Genomic DNA, 18,355 nt, shown 5'->3' on the forward strand with positions numbered 1-18,355 from the left:
ATAGCTATTATGACATTTGCAACACATACAAGTATAGTATGCAGCAGCAATCAGCAGAGAGATTGTTATAAAAATCAGGGTTTTGTTTGCTAACGCTTTAGGAAGCAAAGGAGTTATTATAGCATGCTAGCCCAAATCCCTGTTCATATAACTGCACCAAAGTTTTCCGTGCATTAGTGTCCAAGATGTTGGACTGAAATCTTAACTGGTATTATTTACTTATTATGGTGCATTCATTTAGAGGTTTAAATCGGATACTGTACATAAACTGATATTCAACAGCTTATTTACATTTACAGGGTTATAGCTAATACTACAATACTTGACTAAAGGAAGCTCTCAGTTTGCATGCCTTACTTTCAGGTATTGTGTTCCTGTTTCACTTCCTAGGTCACCTCAGTCATGTCCTCGGCCCATGAGGCTTAAGTGCTCTTGGAAACTATGTCTGAAATGGCCAAAAGTTTCCCCTGTAATGGTCTTTCCCCATTTTACAGGGGTATGGGAAGTGAAGACTTATTAAATTAAATTAGCCATGCCAGAATCTGACCTGTATTGGGACTTCGGCAAGACACAGCTGTTGACACCCTTGTTCAAATAGTGCCATGGAATCCTCAAAATCTACAAATTTCTCATCTGAAGAATTTGGTTGTGTTTTGGCATAGTGGGAAAAGTGCCCACTTCTAAACCACAAAAACACCTTTGACAGTACAGTTAAACGGAACATGTCTACACACTCATTAAGACCAGGGAGGATTAAATTCAGTGGTTGAGAAAAAATAGAAGTGCCTTGCTACTTTCAAAAAAGGTTAAGGACCAGTTTGGTAAAGAGGTTTAAATTGTTTTGGGGGATATATGAGTATTCTGTCTAATTCCTTCAGGGAACATGGGGGTTAAACTTTTCTATCTGTAGTTTAAAAGTCTGTTCTCCAGAACAGCCCATAAGTTCACCATATTTGAGACAGTGCATTGTATAACTGATTATAAATCATGTGTAGGTAATCACAGTTAACGATGTATCAAATATCCAGTGCATAGAACGTATGACACAGTATTAAAGTTAAAACTCAACTCTTTTTTAAGTGTAACCGTAGTTCTGAGTACACGCTTCATTTTTGTGATTTACAATACGTTGTGTGTAGGGTGTTTATTATTAAACTGAAATCATTCGAGCAACAGAATGACATCTCCTTTAATAATAAGAGACACCCTATAATTTGGGCAGCCTTGGTTATGCAAGCAACTCCCAAACAACAGGATACCATCTGTCTTCTACCAAAGCCTGTCAAATCCACTGTCTGCTGAAGGGAGATGAAGCTGATAAATATGACAGCATAATGTCAGGGATACCATTTGCACAACAAAGAAGTCTGCAATGTGAGGACAAACCATTAAAACAGAAAGTGTACCTTTGTTCTGTCAGGTAGGGAACATTGAGTGGGATCTTTAGAACTAATTCTGTTCTGATTCTGAACAAACTGGAACAGGGAGGTGAGTATTCATACGCACATGGACATTGCATCCAAACCATACAGAAAATTGTCTTGATGTTTTTACTTTCAAACACCTTTTCTCTAATTAAAATGCTTTCTGTGGTATCCAATGGTATGTACAGGACTACATTGTAAAATCATGGTAAAGAACTGGCAAGAAAGGTACATCTCATAAGGTAAAGCATTGTGAAAAATATGGTAAATACTGGCACATGATGGAAAATACATTTATAACAGCAAAGGTTTTTAAAAGTCAAAATCAATGTTTGATGAGACAATTCCTGCAAATTAATTGCAGAACTGGACCAAACTGAAACACAATTTCTGTCATAACAAAACATGTGATGCCCCTAGCAACGCTCTGTAAAGTCAACTTCTATCTCATATACATAATCCAACAAAATTGCTGACAAAGTTGACCTCCTGAAATTTCTTTAGACTTGATGTCCTTTCCCTCCCCTTTGCAGTTGCAAGTTTTACCAACTGCAACAAACACAACTGTATCACTTCAGTTAGTGAGCACACCCTGAACCCTGTCAAACAGCTGCTCAAGTGGCTGATTCAGAGATTTCTTTAATAAAAACAACAGTTTCCAATGAGGATCATTTTTCAGATTCTATCCCGGCTCTTTGCATGTAATTTCTTCATCGATGGATTCATGCGATAGTCACACAGTTATCACGTGAATATTATTAGCCATAACATTTTGTAGCGAGTTCCAAATGCCTCAATCTCCCAACAGATTTGCCAGCAAAATGCAATTGCTGTGTTAGATTACACAAATATATTAAAGACAGCAAACCTTTAAGAGCAAGCTTCAACTGTTCATGCCATTACTTTACCCAGATAATCCACTGCACATGTACAACCCTTCTAAACGATCCTATAGATTTTTTTCGAGATTCACTCTTTATATAGAAAACTAAATAGATAAAAAATCTATAGCAGTCTTATGCAAACTATATACTGGTTTCCATTTAAAATCAATAATTTAGAAATATATCAAACTGTACACAAAACATTTAAAAAAAAAAAAGAATTCCATAGAACAATTTCCAGAATGGAAAGCAATGGCATTGTTGCAAGACGGCAGATAGGATCAACTGATTAAAATAGATTTTAACACACAGGAGGCATTTGTAAGTTATTTCAAATGGTCTGTTTGTAATTTAAATAAATGGTAAAATATAAAAATATATTTTAAATACAACAAAATGGCCACTTTTATGGCCAATACAAAATCTACATTAATTACAGCAAAAGTGGATGTTTTTTTTTATATATGAAACTCACATTTAAAATATATGGCCATATTAAAAAAATGCTAAGAAAATTATATTGAATTATTGTTGATATGACCAAAATATTTGTGTACATGATAATCACAGTGTGCTGTGCCAAAACACACTGCAAGGCATTAGTCATGTTTTAGGTACCTGCACTACTTTAGTAAAGATTTGTCACAATCCACACCTGTATAACTCGCTACTCACCAACCCCTGACCACCGTCTTGCTCTCTCATTTACATATTGGCACTGGGGCAACCAAACAGCATTCTTCATAATTCCCCATTGAATAGAATGAGGTGCACTGCAAGTTAAACATATCACAGATCGTCAGAGGGTGGCTGGAGACCAAAGGCATGCTTTATGTGGCGGCAGGGAATGATGCAGTGACAGTTAATGAGACATAGTGTAGTTTATTAACAGAATAAAATACAAACACAGAGGCTGTAGTTGGCACTGCAGGGCCTGTCACTGTGACTAGGGCCTTCTCTGTAGTCCACTCCAATGGCAGCACAGTCCAACAGTACTTCTCCCTGCGCCAACTCTCCCTCTTCAGGCTTTTATAACAGGGCTACTGGCCTCCAAAATAGTGGGAGTCTTCAACACAAAACACAGAAAATACATAACTGACGATACAAACACAGGAGACTATTTATATCCACTGGACCTCACCAGTATAGCAATATATTACAAATATATGGGTCTTCGTATGGGAAGTTTTCAGTCAGGATGTATTATGCGGCCTACTGTATGAGGGAGTTTTAAGATTGTATTTCTTCTATATGGAAAACAAAATACATTTCTAGGCAGTGTTAGAAATTTGTGTTTAGGTAGTTACAAACTATACGCATTTTGTCTTTTGAAGCAAAACTAGAACTAAATTATGTATGTAGTAAATAATATATGGATTGCGTTAAAGTTTATACATCAGTGCTGATTGAGTCAGAGTAGGCTTTGTATGTGCAGAGACAAAGGCGTCTGCCAAATAAATAAATAAATAAATACATAATTCTCAGCAGCATAACAAACTAAGCATGTGAAGTGGATGGGACCACTTAAATTTCAGTTACTAAAGTTCTGTTGAATTAAAAGATGATGTTTTTTTCACTGGAGTCCTAATCTAGACAATTTTAGAACTAAAGAGATGCGTGAAAGATGTGTCCTATGACAACAGGGATGTAAACAAGGCTCCCATTGCATAGCAGTTTGAGCCTTTCCTAATTTTGCAATGAGTTTAATAAGACATACCTGAGTTTGTTACCTATATACACTGGCTAATCAAGCTTGTAGTAAAACCTGGAAGGGAATACACTGGCAAACAATATATTTTAAAGGGTGTATTTTTCTTTACTTGTCAAAAGCTTATTAGCGTGTGTGTGTATATATATATATATATATATATATATATATATATATATATATATATATATATATATATATATATATATATATTATGAAGTTCTGTGACACCTGAAATATTAAACAGAATCATATGATATTACTAGTATTATTGGTACTTAAAGTATAACATTTTAATTGTCAGTTACCTGCAAAAGGGTTTTTCCAAACTCTCAATTTAGAAAGTCAACATTTGTGATAAAAGACTACAAATCCCGTAATACACTGCGAACCAACCCTGGTTTCTGGTAGGTGGTACGTTCCACAGCAAACGTAAAACCCAGAGGCAGGCGTGCAGGTTTCTGCATCAGAAATAGAGTTCTGCATTGTTCGTGTCTGCTTTATTGTAGCTGGTGATAAAGAGACTACGTTAATACGTTAATACGTTAAAACGTGGAAATTTCACAAGGAAGCTGTCCATGCCAAGCCTAGCGTTACTGCTGTGTCCGTGTGTTGTCGCGGTAGTGGTGCACCTCTGGATGGTGGTAAACAAAACTGCCTTGTTTCTGGATCTCCTGCATACAGGTACGGTACAGTACAGTACTGAACTTTTTTTTATTGAAGTGGATGTGGTTTTCATTTTGTTCATTCCGTAAGTAAGTTGTAATTAAAAATAGGACAAAACCCTTGGCTTCGACCTTGAACTAGATTTAAAGAAACAGATATTATAACTTACTACACAGTGCAGAACTGCTAGTATTAAAAATGAGTCACCAAAAGTAATAATTCTCTAAAACTTGGCAACTGCGTGAGTTTCTTAAATCTTTGTCTGTTGGTGTGTAGTTCTCAGCATGTTTGTGTTAACGTACTAGTATTTCAGTAGGATAATGCTGTAACTATTGTGTTTTCTAGTTTTAAAAACTTGTAAACACAGGACATGCTACACTTTAATTTTACTAAAGTTTCACAGTATACGTGTAAACCCTCCTCGTTAAGAATTGAAATATTTTTTGGAAAGGAGACTTTGTATTGTCTCCATAGGTCCTGACCCTCCGTTTGGGAACGTCTGATATAGATAACTGATTGTAATGTCTCATTTCTTTTGATGCATTTTTTATGTCAAAGCCTAAAATTGTAAACACAAATTAACCAAGTTGTACAACATTACTGCATGCATGAGTTATTTATATAAAAAAGCTTCTATGCCTGGAAAACATTTTGAGATACATATTATCTATAATTCAAGGGCACCCCAGGGAACATAAGTTGTACCAAGACACCAACCTCATAAACACTAAAGGCACATTCAGTTGAAAGCCTTACAGATCACTTATGTTCAGATAAACTTAAGAAGTGTAACTTTTATGGAATTTCGAAAAGTTCACAAAGCTTGTATTTACTGTGGCGGATACCTCATGTTCAGCTAATTTACTTTTTCCTAGTTAAGTTTGTGTGTTGTGAAATTCAGGTTCAATAATGATTTTGTGTGGTTTTAGACCAACAGATCCATTCTTGTGAAGTTCTAGTGGGAGTACTTTCGGCTCGTAACAACTATGATCTCAGAAACGCAATAAGGAATACCTGGCTTGGGCACCTGAAGCATCATCCTGAGTTGCAACACCGGTGTGTAAAAATCTGAGATGTCACCTGTACATAACTGTAAAGAAAATGCTTAGCATATTGTATGTGTCCCATTACCACTTGCTCTGCTTTCCTCATAGGAATATAGAATCTTTCGTCCTGTTATAACATTTTGGAAAACAATTTAACATGATTGTGAGCTTAAGTTGGTCATTTTTGTATACACTGGGATGATTTTATTTTAAGTAGAAATTCAAATTCAATACCTTCTATTATTCAAAGCTTTATCAATAAAACACTCGCTTGATTTTTTTCAGTTACAAAATGGTGTTTTTTTGTATGCCTGTTTGTGTTCAAGAAGTTTTTTTTTCTCTTCATAATGGATACAAATCTAGACTTCAGATAAAATGAGTGGCACATGAACATTTTTTATTAAACAAACTGAAACACAGCAGCTTGTGATTGGATAGCTAATCCACAGTTGTCAGTCATCAGCCGTCGCCTTGTGCAAAAGTGTTTGGGCTAATTAATTTTTGAGTGAGCAGACATTTAAAGCTGACAGGTTCAGGATATCTGCGGTCATAGCGAAGATTAGACTTGTCGTAATACAATATTGGTTATGTATACTGCATGGTTATAAAGTCACCTAGAATATCCACACTGACCATACTAAACAGTTAATGCAGTAAAAAAAAATCTATATAGTTAAATACGGTATGCACTTTTATTAAAGAATAGTCATCTGTATATTACATTAATATACAGATGCTAGTGATTTGTATCGAACAAAATAAGTCCTTAATTTCCCTGCTATGCACACACGTTCACTGTAAAGGTCTATATCCATGTAGATCTTGAATATGCAGTTTTTATTATAAACATCTATTTTCATATGATTTCATGATATCTTCTGGATATTTCCTACACAACTTTAAAGAAAACGCTGTTTGCAAGTCTTTCTTTCAGATTGTCTTACACTTCCTTGACCCCACCCCTTCAGGGCCTTCTTTCCTGCAAATTAACCACTCAGATACTTCCCCTAAAGGCTGAAATGTTTTGCTATGTTGCTGTAAAATATCTTAATCTAATATTACTTAAATAAGTTGTAGAATTAAATACTTGGTAGAAGCCTTTGTTAGCTTTCAGGATAACTGTGTGTGTATTCAGTTATTCAGCTGGGTCTTGTGTAATTGCAGCATTCTTGTGAAGTTTATTGTTGGCACAGATGGCTGTGATATACCAGAGGAGGATAGGGAAGACACATATTCATGCAAGCTTCCTAATCTCACTCTTCCAGGTAAGTTGTTGCTGAGTCTGAGCACTGCCCTGGTTTTGGCCAAGGTCAGATGTCAGAGAATCACTTGTGGGGAAGGAATTGTAGCTGGTAGGCAACGCAGAACATACTTTGATACTGGCACCTCAAGAGAGATTCAGAATTATTATTATTATTTATTTCTTAGCAGACGCCCTTATCCAGGGCGACTTACAATTGTTACAAGATATCACATTATTTTTACATACAATTACATTATTTTTTACACATTCTTTTTACATACAATTACCCATTTATACAGTTGGGTTTTTACTGGAGCAATCTAGGTGAAGTACCTTGCTCAAGGGTACAGCAGCAGTGTCCCCTACCTGGGATTGAACCCACGACCCTCCGGTCAAGAGTCCAGAGCCCTAACCACTACTCCACACTGCTGCCCCAGCTGTGTGGCTCTCCTGGTGTATGTGCCATGCTGTGGATAAATCCAAGAATATTGGTGTTCCTCATAGTGTAAAATATGTTCTAAGACAAAAGAGCACAGTATTTATTTTTTTTTTTCTTTGGAGACCTCTGTGTTCAGAATTGTATTGCAAATCCTTGAAATTATGTAATGTTGTTGGTGCATACTAGCTGGTGTATAATTAGAAATTATGAATGCATAATATTCATATTTTACTTTGAATTATTTATATTGAAAGCAGCAACAAATTATACAAAGTTACATCTTGAAACCGGCTGAACAAGGTCTGTTTTTGAATTTGGACATACCAGTTGGGTACCATAAAATCACTGAGCACCTAATTAAAAGAACCAAGATACAGTACTCGGTGGCCAGCATTTTTTAAGATCTGTTTTTTTTTTTTCTAATGTTTTTCAGTGATCGGGCAGGAAATTGAGGCCGTGAGTGTGCCTGACGAAAGTGCTTACATCCCATCAGAGGCTTCTGTTGTCAGTGTTGAATTTAAGGTCCTTCACACCATAGTAATCAGCCGGCTTGGGGTATTCCCAGATGAAAAGGATTTGGCTTTCAGAAGAAATGTCACTGTCAAACTTTACCAGCTGGAGCAAGAGGTACATCCTCCAAATGCATCTTTATTCACATTTAACAATTTGCATTGTCTGTGCGCCACCTGTTGACTCTTTTTTTTTTTTCACACTATACAGTGGTGTGATTTTATTAACTATTTTAGTTTGTTTGATTTCTACAATTTTTAGGAAGCTATCATTACTGCTCGGTTCAGCCCCATCAGTTTTGGAGTCAGTATCAATGGACTGTGGTACAAACCTGTGGAGCAGTTCATTTTGCCAAAGGTTAGTTCAAGATTATCATTTATTTATTTATTTAAGTGAAGGTACAGTAATTCTAGAGTGAGTTTGGGGTTCCCTCTTTTTCATGCAATCTATTTCTGTTCAGCGAGTGATTTTAGGGTATTATGACTGGTTTCTGTATGAAACACCTCAAGCTTTGAGATACTGTCAATCATATGTATTCTGTGATTCCTGAGGTCAAGTTTGATTGTGGGTGTTTGGTACACAGCTGTATTTTATTTTCTTACTTGTGTTCTATTACCATTAAAAAAAGAAATACAAATAACTGCTGCATTGCTTTAATCTGTTGCCGTATCAGTGATGTATACCACATGCTTTGATATAGGGTCTTTCAGTGGTATCTGTTTCAGTGCCACATTGTTTTAACCTCTGAACATATTATTGATACAGAACACTTGCAGTCAGTGTCTTTACAAGCTGTATTCTATGATTCTTTCAGTATAGTTTAATTCCAGGTGGGGTCCAGTCTTTTCACTGCCACTCTGGGCATATCATTTGTACAGATCTGTTTGACTTTTCCATATTACTTCATGCTAACAAACAATTTGATCTGATATAAAATACCCCTTAAATTATTCTACAGGGATGCTTTGTTTTTGTTGACAAAAACTCCCATTTCTATTTTTGCTTCAGGGATTCGAAGGCACACTTGTCTGGGAAAGCCTAGACTCTGAGGGCCTCAATACAGTAGATGTCACTGGTGTTACGTTTAACAGTGGAGGTGGTGTGTTGAGAATTGCCATAGTAAGTAATTTTTTCAATTAACTGTGAAGTAACCCTGTCTGTTAGTGATATGCATTAGTGGCTCCTTATTAAGGCGCTGTACTCCTGACACAAGTTTTTATTTTTTATTAACTATTGTAGACTACTGGCTTTTGAAGACCTATTTTGTAGTTGTTTTAAACAGTCAACTCTCATTAATACGAATTTCAAGGGTCCAGATTTTTTTTTTGTCTTATTAATTCTTATTAAATCAAATTTCAATTGCAGTACAATTAAAAGTATTATACATTTGAAAGTACTGTGTATTTTATAAAAAAAAAAAACAACATTTAAAGTAGAACATTCCAACTTGAAATCTGCATGTCTCATTCTGATCACTTGCATTTATAAACCACATAAGCAAGGCGTCCACAACATCAGGGTATTGACCAAATTGGAAACGCTGACGACTTGCATCCACAGTTAGTGCTCATAGGCGTGTATTGTTGCATGCCGGTTTTTCAGAATGGTTGAGAAAGTGTTTGTGGGAATGTTAAGTGCACCAACGTCTTTCTTTTTCTTATACAGTGGTGCATTATCAACCACTTTTGTCTGCAAGGATAATGCACATTTTTGTGCTTGCCACTTATTTCTATCCTTAATGGAAATGGCGTTGATGTGTGTGCACTATGGCAACTCAAAATGCGTCATAGGATCAATAGTCCCAAAAACAGCACAGAAATACAATAAAGAGGCTCTAATTCCCAATATCCTTTACACTCAGCTGTTTGAACTAGGGCAATTTGTTTTATTCAAGGATTGTGTTTAATCCAAGTTAGTCTTAATGAGAATCGACTGTATTATCCCAGTCGCACAATTAAGGTGTTTTACTGTACTGTAAATCCTGTGTTATGGTAACAGGACCCCCCACATACATTTCTATGTGAAGCATATCCTGACACAGGAAGTGGAAACTACATACAATAGTCAAGTTTATAGTCAAATGAAGGGATGTGTAAGAATGTTTTTGGTATTTCATGTTACCTCCTGTAAGCTGGAGCCAGAGATCCCAAATTCTTTTTTAATGTTTAAAATGTCAAGGGAGGGTAGCCCTTGCATGATACAACTAGATTAGCTTTTTCCTCTGTTAGCTTTGTATTGGATGTACTCAGAAATGAAACTTGTTATTTTGTATTCTTTGTGGCTGTTTTGTTTCAGCTTGAAGAGGGTGTCTTACCGCACCGAAGTACCCAGGGCATTCCCGGACTGGCTGGAGGATTTACTTACACTATATACGGTGTGTTCCCATAGCTCAATTGAGAGTTTTATATGGTTATGTCTGCATGTAATGTCACATTTTCTTATATGCACATATTGGGGGACATGTATCAAGCGTTTGCAACAGCGTTAAGTTTACACTGGCCTTAAAATTGCCCCGTATGTATCATGACACTTTTGGCAAGTTAAGGCTGTATTGGCACCGCCAAAATGCGCTCCGCTGCTCATTAGCCATGCATTTTAAGGCATGTCGAGCCTTAATTATATGCATGTGCAACTTGTAGGTGGGGCTCATTTGTAAATGAAGTCTGTGATATTAAAATGAGTTTTATGAAGTGGTGGAACAGCAGCGCCGGCCCTAAAAGGGTCCACAAATAAGACTTAGTTCAAATTGGTCTTATTTGGGCGTAAAGAAAAAGTCAGAAAGCAGTTGATAGGAAAGAGCATTATGGCAGCAGTCGTAGAGACCTGGAAAATTCACTGTGTTTAAGAGTGTCACGAATGACAGTAATAACAAAAAAAATAAGAATTTCACAGAATGTCATGAAACCATGTATGTAAAAGAATCCGCCACTCACAGGTTCGTGCCCCTTTAAAAATTACGACCCAGAACACAAGAGAATGGATTTTCCTGCGCTGACGCGGTATTTTTTTAATAAACACAAAATAAAACAAATACAACAAAACACAAAATAAACACCTAGCTCCGCTTGGAGCGCTGACTATACACGAAAAGTCCCTGACTAACTTGCAGGACGGCTAAGCCGTTTACCTGCCCAACACACACAGAAAACCACACGGGCTTATCACAGCACTTACTTTAACGACTGCTCGGAAGCAGAGCACCTCATCTGCCTCCTCCTCCTCAGCAGCCTCGATCAGATTAACTGATCCTCTCTTATACCCTGCCCTGGTCCCAATTCCTAATTACTGCCCAGGTGCAGGGGATAATTAAATAATAAAACAGTTAAATTAAACAATAAAACAATTAACAAAAACTGAATAACAGAAAAACAAAACAATTAAACAATAAACCAAAACAATTAAACTAAACAGAAGTGCATTTTTACATGTTTTTTCTCTTCAGGGAGGCTTTAACCCCCTCCCTGCTGTCTCACACATCCCGCTGCTGTTACAATATATATAATATATGAAAACACATTTTCTATTTACATTATATTCTACTGATGTAAGTTGCCTAAAATGTGTTATCATTGATAGTTCATCAAGAACATCACCCAAAACCCTGAAACATGTTAACATTTAGCCTAGCTACTGAGCAACTCTTTAAAAATGTACATTGTAACTCGATTCGCTGTTGAAACAATCTTTAAAAATGTAACAAACTTCTGCTGGTCTGTGTTGGTTGCAAAAAAAAGTAACAAGCAGACAAAACAGATTTTTTAAAAACAACCTTGAATGACAAATTCAGCAACATCTGAGTTTTGTAAACCTTTAAAACTTCTGTACGTGTAATTCATAGCCTATTTTGCTGCCACTAATCCCAAAATATTAAACACAGGAGAAACGTTAACTGCAAACCTGAAATGACAAAACTGAAGCTTTTGTATTTTTCTTTATATATACATTGTACATTAGTAGTATGTAGAATTGTCATTGTACAGTGTGAGGAATTCACCAATCATGAAGCTGGTATTTGTTTGACCCCGTTGCCGTAGTAACCAAATGCATGGCATTTGAGCTGGACCGTGTGCAGCTACTGTAGCGCTGCTTCTACTTGATAAAAGTGTGAAATCAACAGGGGAGGTAAGGAGTACAGTAATAGAAAATAAAGTTAATTTTTTCATGGTAGGCAGTCAAATACACGATTTCTGTGAAATATTGTGAATGTTCAGGGGCATTTCTTACGACGGAGAGTTCAGGCTCCTAACCTTCCTGAAAAACCCAGGAACAGAGGGAGAGTACTGAGAAGGGAGAGTATGTAGGGTCCGCATTACCCTTTTTGATCTCCCTGAGGATTAAATTATAGCTTGATACCGGCTATTTCATTGTGTACAATTGTTTGTATTGGTTGTATAATAAACTTGGTTCATTATGTATATTTGGTTTTATCCGTCGTATAATAATATAATATAAAGTCAAGACACTTAAGTCAACACGGGTCATTGTCTCTCCAAATGACCTACCTATTGTTCAGATGGGGTAGCCCATTTGGAGGGGAGGCACTATTTTTCAGATTTAGTCTGTGCTACCGTAGCCCATTTTTAGGGTTTCAGAACATTTAAATGTGCCATCTTACGCTGTGCCTCGTTAATTTTGGGCCAGTTAATACATTCGGGATGGGGTAAAATTTTTACATTCGGGATGGGGTAAAATTTGTGCCCCGGCAGAACGCTACTTTACAGTCTTTTAAATCAATACAAATCTTTCAGAAGCTGAATCACTGTCTCAGTTGCTCAAAGGGCGTCCTGAGCGGATGAGAAGTCACTCTGCTGTACTGAGAGAGGAGGACGCTTTGCTGGAGGAGGAGAGCCGCACACATCAGGACATTGTTTTCGTTGACGTGATCGACACCTACAGAAACGTGCCTTCTAAACTACTGCGCTTTTACGAGTGGTACGAGCAGATTTGTTATTGATTTGAGGTCTGTCAAAGAAGTCTGATTTCTATTTGTTTCCCGTGCAAGACCATTGAACTGGAGGAGTGTGTTTAGGTTTGGTGTCAAACTTAATTCCGGTTTTAGGCTTAATAATTTGAATTCTAGATGAAAGGTATTCAACACCTTTCCAATGTGAAGTATGTGGTATGAGAGTTGTAATCCCATCTAGTTCAATTAAACACGGTTTTAAATGTAAGATTTATCATTTTAACAAAACATTTTTTACCCAACAGGTCTGTTAAAAATACAGATTTTGATTTGTTGCTAAAAACTGATGATGACTGTTATATTGACATGGATGCTATGGTAAAAAAGATAGAGCACAAAGGCTTGAAGAGAAGGAATTTTTGGTGGGGAAAGTGAGTAATGTGCTAAAATGGTTACTTTTTTTGAGGAAACATATATTTTATTAGTGTAACTGTTAATGTTTTTGCTACATCTAAAAATTAAATTTTAGTTTTACATATTGAATTCTGATATTGATCAGAATTCAGTGTTATTGGTATAGTAATTGGTGACATGCATGCAGTGAAGATTACTTAAACCAGTTTGTTTACAGTAATTGATGGGTGATATGCAGTAATTGTATTTCTTTGTTTTTGGGTGTTTAGTTTCAGGCAGAGCTGGGCAGTGGACCGGACTGGGAAGTGGCAGGAGCTAGAGTATGCAAGCCCTGCATACCCAGCCTTTGCCTGTGGCTCAGGTTATGTTGCTTCTAAAGACCTCATTCAGTGGCTGGCAAACAATAGTGAATACTTGAAGTCATACCAGGTACAGGAAGGATTGTTTTTTTTTTCTTCCCTAGATTCATGGTTTGTAGGACATGTAATTCCAATTGTGATGAAAAGTGCTCATCACCTTATTTAGCACAAGCAGGAGTTCATTGAAGGTGTCAGTCTGGTCTGTTCATCCAATGCTTGTGTGTGTGTATATAAGGACATGAAGACTCTGTTTTTAACTTTTGCATTAAGGGCATCATTTTGCACAAATTATTGAACCTGTTATGTGGGTGTACGTGGAGGCTATGTATCTGACTGGCTGTAATTTTGAATGTACATTCTTGGCAGGGGTGACTGTCAAATGTCACTGTCAATTTTTATATTTAAAATGTAGGGTGAAGATGTCAGTATGGGAATTTGGATGGCCGCTGTTGGACCTCATAAATTCCAGGTAATACATATTCGGGTGTATTGTATGTGTAAAAGTGGAGGGCCTCTGTTTGATTTGATTTATAATACTTTTTTTTTTTTTTTAATTATTTATTTTTTAAAGTGCATTTTTAAATACCAGGATATCAACCTGGGTTGCATTAACCAGATACGTGGTTGATTCAGTTTCAGTTGTTTCCCTTGTGCTGTAGGTTGTGCAGCAGTGACTTATCCCCATGGGGGTAACCTTATTAACAAATGTCAGTGTCTTATACTGAAATAAGAAATAGAGATGTAAATGAATATGCACTGACTGGCCAAGAAATTAAAGAAGTCATATTTCCAAATCTTGTCTGAAATGTATGTGGTCGTGATGCATGAAATTTTGGTTCCAGTGTATTTGGATATACACAGGATTAGTTTACTTTAATTTTTTTGGGTAACATAAAGAACAAATATTCTACTGCCCAGTGATAGTAAATGGATAAATGAGGTACCATTGCATTTGTGGTACGGATTGCTCATTAAAATGTGTAGTATTTGAAGATGGGACAATTGTCTATTAAGTAATGTATTATATTCAATAAGTAAAGTGTATGAACTGGGTCTTTTAAAACAGAAACACCATCTATTCTAATACTAGTTGTAAGGCAGTGTATGATTTTATTATGACTTTTTTTTTTTTTTTTTTCCTCCCCCCCCCCCCCAATCAGGACAGTGGCTGGTTGTGTGAGAAGGAGTGCCAGGCAGACATGCTCTCCTCCCCTCAATACTCTGCAGAGGAGCTGGCTGAACTGTGGAGCAGGAGAGTGTCCTGCGGGAATCCGTGTGCTTGTCAGGAAGATCAAGGCTGAGTTAGTGAGCAGGTGCTATGGCAACATGAATAAACATGTCTTTAAAATCCAAAGATGCGATGCACGCTCTAGAATGGAAAGGTTTGATCTGGCCTCTTCGTTGAATTGAACAGCTTGCTGCAGGTGCTGCTTAGCAGGGTAGTTTGAAAGAAATCCAAATTAGATGGGGGGAGGTGGATTTCAGAATGAGTCTACAAAATATAGATGGGATTCCATCAGAGTGGTAACCATAACCAGCATTTTTAGCTTTGGTGTCTGCAAATGAACTGTACATCCTGAGAAAGTATCATGATATACACCATCAAATAATGTTATTTTCCCCATACAAACTTGGGTAACACGTTAAAATAAGTGTCTGTTCATGATTATTTTATGTGTATTAAGGGAAATGTTATGAAGTCATGAAAAGTATGTCATGAACTCATGCTTGTGACTTTTAAATTCAATAGGAATTAAATTTGAAATCGGTAGGAAAACACGTGTTAGTTACATTGGAATTAGATGCTTAAAGTGTTACCCAAACTTGTCTCAAGCCCTACTATAGAAAAGAGCTGTAGAGAAGGAATATGCTTATTCTGTGGTGTAAATATTTGCAGAAGTTTTGTTTTTACCAAACAACTGGGACGAAAAACATGCAGTTTACGGGTATGCTTTGTATGGATCTGACCTTTCCTTGCAAATAGCTGCAGTGTTTTATTTAAAACAAACTAACCAGCCTACTAAGAAATGTAGCCATTTCTTCTGGTCTGATTCAAACCAACCTTTTTTATTTTTATATTGTAAATCAGCCAATTAAATACATTTAGTGAAGGGATTAGGGGATAAATAATAATTGCTATTGAGATTTAAGTGACTGCAGCTATGAAGAGTGAAACTGTCTTGTGTCGGTTACAATTTGTTCAAATCTGCATTGGCTAGCTAGCCACCCCTTTAACTTGGTGATAAATTGGATGATGCATTAAGAACTTTGTGTGTCCAATGGCTATCTAAAGAAACAATCACAAAATAAAAATGTTAAACATATTTCATGTATTTTAACAAACAGATGTCAGTTGAATAAAATAAAGCTACACTACTATGACATGAATGCCTTTATCTAAAACCCAATGACTTTAAAATCAGATTAGGGGCTCCCGAGTGGCGCATCCGGTAAAGGTGCTCATCATGGAGTGCAGGATGTGCCCTATAGCCTGGATGTCGGCGGTTTGAGTCCAGGCTATTCCATTGCCGACAGTAGACAGGAGCTCCGAGGGGGCGGTGCACAATTTAGGTCGGGCAGTGTATCCTCATATCAGCGTGCACCAGCGACCCCTGTGGTCTGGCCGGTCGCCCGCGGGCTTGCCTGAAAGCTGCGTTGTCCTCCGACGCTGTAGCTCTGAGGTGGCTGCATGGTGAGCCTGCAGTGTGTAAAGAAGCGGGCGGGTGACGGCACACACTTCGGAGGACAGAGTGTGTTCATCTTCGCACCTCCCGAGTCAGCGCAGGGGTGGTAGTGGTGAGCTGAGCCTAAAAATAATTGGACATTCTAAATTGGGAGAAAATAATAAAATAATTGGCAAAATACTAAATAAAAAAATACAAAAATCTGATTTAATAATAAACCTGAAATGCAAACTTGACTAGAAACATAATGCTCCTCTATAATTATCATTTTAAAAAACTAAAGTGCACTTTTTTATATCCCCTTCAGTCACTGTATGTACAATTGTATAAGCTAGTTTCCTATATATATATATATATATATATATATATATATATATATATATATATATATATATATATATATATATATATATATATATATATATATCTCTGATTTATAATGCATATGTACCCCATGTTCGTTCACATTTTTTATTTAATTTTAATTCCTAAAAATTGTGACCAGAATGGATTTTAAATTACTGTAGTAGTGTCAAATAACAAGTATCCATAAATGTATGTAATAATTTGTATTAATGTGTTGACTTGATTCCCCTAACTAAGGGAAATAGCAGCAGTACTTCCAACAGTCCATAATCTTTTCAAATCAAATGATAAACGAGTGAAAAAAACTGTAAATGACGCGTATACCCTGCAACATATTGCTATTAATCTAGTATAATTGCTCCAGGATTTTAGATATAGATCGATGGATAGATAGATAGCATCAAAAGAAACTTATCACTTTATATTTGAGCATCAAAAGAAATGTATCGCTTATATTTGGATAAAATTCACTAGATGTGATCGAAAAATGACAAAACCTTTTTTAGAGCAGGTGCAGTGACTTTTTATTGTGCTGATTAACAATTGACAACACGATGATGCTGCAAAATGATCTGTCGCTCTTGGGTACGTGTTGTGACTCTTGGTCTCCCAGTTTGTGGCCTGTCATTGACAGAGTGTGTCTGGTTATACCGTCTCGCCAGGTTTGAAATTGCTGGCTGTGAGCACCCAAGATGGTGAGCTACAGTACGCTGTCCTAGTCCAGCCTCCAGCATGCCAATTGCACGAAGGCTCTGCTCTCTTAACAGACATGGCATATTTTTTTTTTTTCTGTGATTTTTTCATTATTTCTTTTATTCAAGTTTGCAATTCAACAGCTGAAATCACTCCATATCCAGTGTCCAATCAACTGTCTCACTAATTGGGTGATTAAGTGCATATGCTTCAGTCATAGTCACTCAAGCGTGTCATGGTCAAGGATGAATGATCGAGTGATTAAAAAGAAACCAAAAACATTTCATCACTGTCCGTCATTTATATACCTTATTTTTTTCGAAAAATAAATGTATAATAGTGATACGTTTCTTTTGATGCTCTGTGTGTGTGTGTGTGTCTCGGTCTCTCTCTCTCTCTCTCTCTCTCTCTCTCTAATATATATATATATATATATATATATATATATATATATATATATATATATATATATATATATATATATATATATATATATATATATATATATAATTTCTTCAATAATCTTGTACTTTACTGTTTATTTAAATGAATGTGACTTGATATTAGCTGTAGGATTTCCATGTCGTTATACCCGTTGTTTTCTTAATGTGGCCTGTGATCTGAACCCTACCACTGAATAGCCTCCAAAGGATGGACAAATAGTCGCCTGGAAGTAGTTAGTTACAACCACTTGTAAAAATGTAATAGTTAATGGTCTTTTATCATTTAGACAGGTTAAATAAAAAGTTGTATACAGTCAATGGGGTTATGTGAAATGTGCCTTATCATAATTATGGAACTCATCACTTTGTAAATCAATACAAAAAATATTATATTTTCAATTTATTTACATTTTAAACAAAGTTAGTGTGCAGCGCAGGTTTCAGATATCTGGAAGATTGTATTGTTCCTAATGGTTCCCAGTCCTGGTCCTCCAGCAGTAATGCACAGTGCAGGTGTTCTTTTAATTCATTTGGTTGTTTTAGGTGCACACAGACTGTTATAAGTTTTAGTGG

At 36.5% G+C, this 18,355-nt stretch overlaps 1 protein-coding gene across 2 annotated transcripts; it reads left to right on the forward strand.

Moving 5' to 3' along the window:
- Positions 1–4,407: 4,407 nt before the first annotated feature.
- On the forward strand, positions 4,408–15,980 carry LOC117402669 (UDP-GalNAc:beta-1,3-N-acetylgalactosaminyltransferase 2-like). Of its 2 annotated transcripts, XM_059024388.1 has the most exons (12): positions 4,410–4,700; positions 5,612–5,738; positions 6,893–6,993; positions 7,844–8,037; positions 8,182–8,277; positions 8,929–9,039; positions 10,216–10,294; positions 12,669–12,852; positions 13,129–13,254; positions 13,507–13,666; positions 14,009–14,065; positions 14,757–15,980. In XM_059024388.1, the coding sequence occupies exons 1-12, from the start codon at positions 4,595–4,597 to the stop codon at positions 14,895–14,897; spliced, it is 1,482 nt and encodes a 493-aa protein (XP_058880371.1). In that variant the 5' UTR covers positions 4,410–4,594; the 3' UTR covers positions 14,898–15,980. The 2 variants fall into 2 exon arrangements, with proteins under 2 accessions (XP_058880372.1, XP_058880371.1); XM_059024389.1 differs by lacking the exon at positions 13,129–13,254 and having other exon boundaries at positions 4,408–4,700.
- Positions 15,981–18,355: the final 2,375 nt, after the last annotated feature.

Source organism: Acipenser ruthenus, chromosome 5 (genome assembly GCF_902713425.1).
Source record: "Acipenser ruthenus chromosome 5, fAciRut3.2 maternal haplotype, whole genome shotgun sequence".
Classification (NCBI taxonomy): Eukaryota; Metazoa; Chordata; class Actinopteri; order Acipenseriformes; family Acipenseridae; genus Acipenser; species Acipenser ruthenus.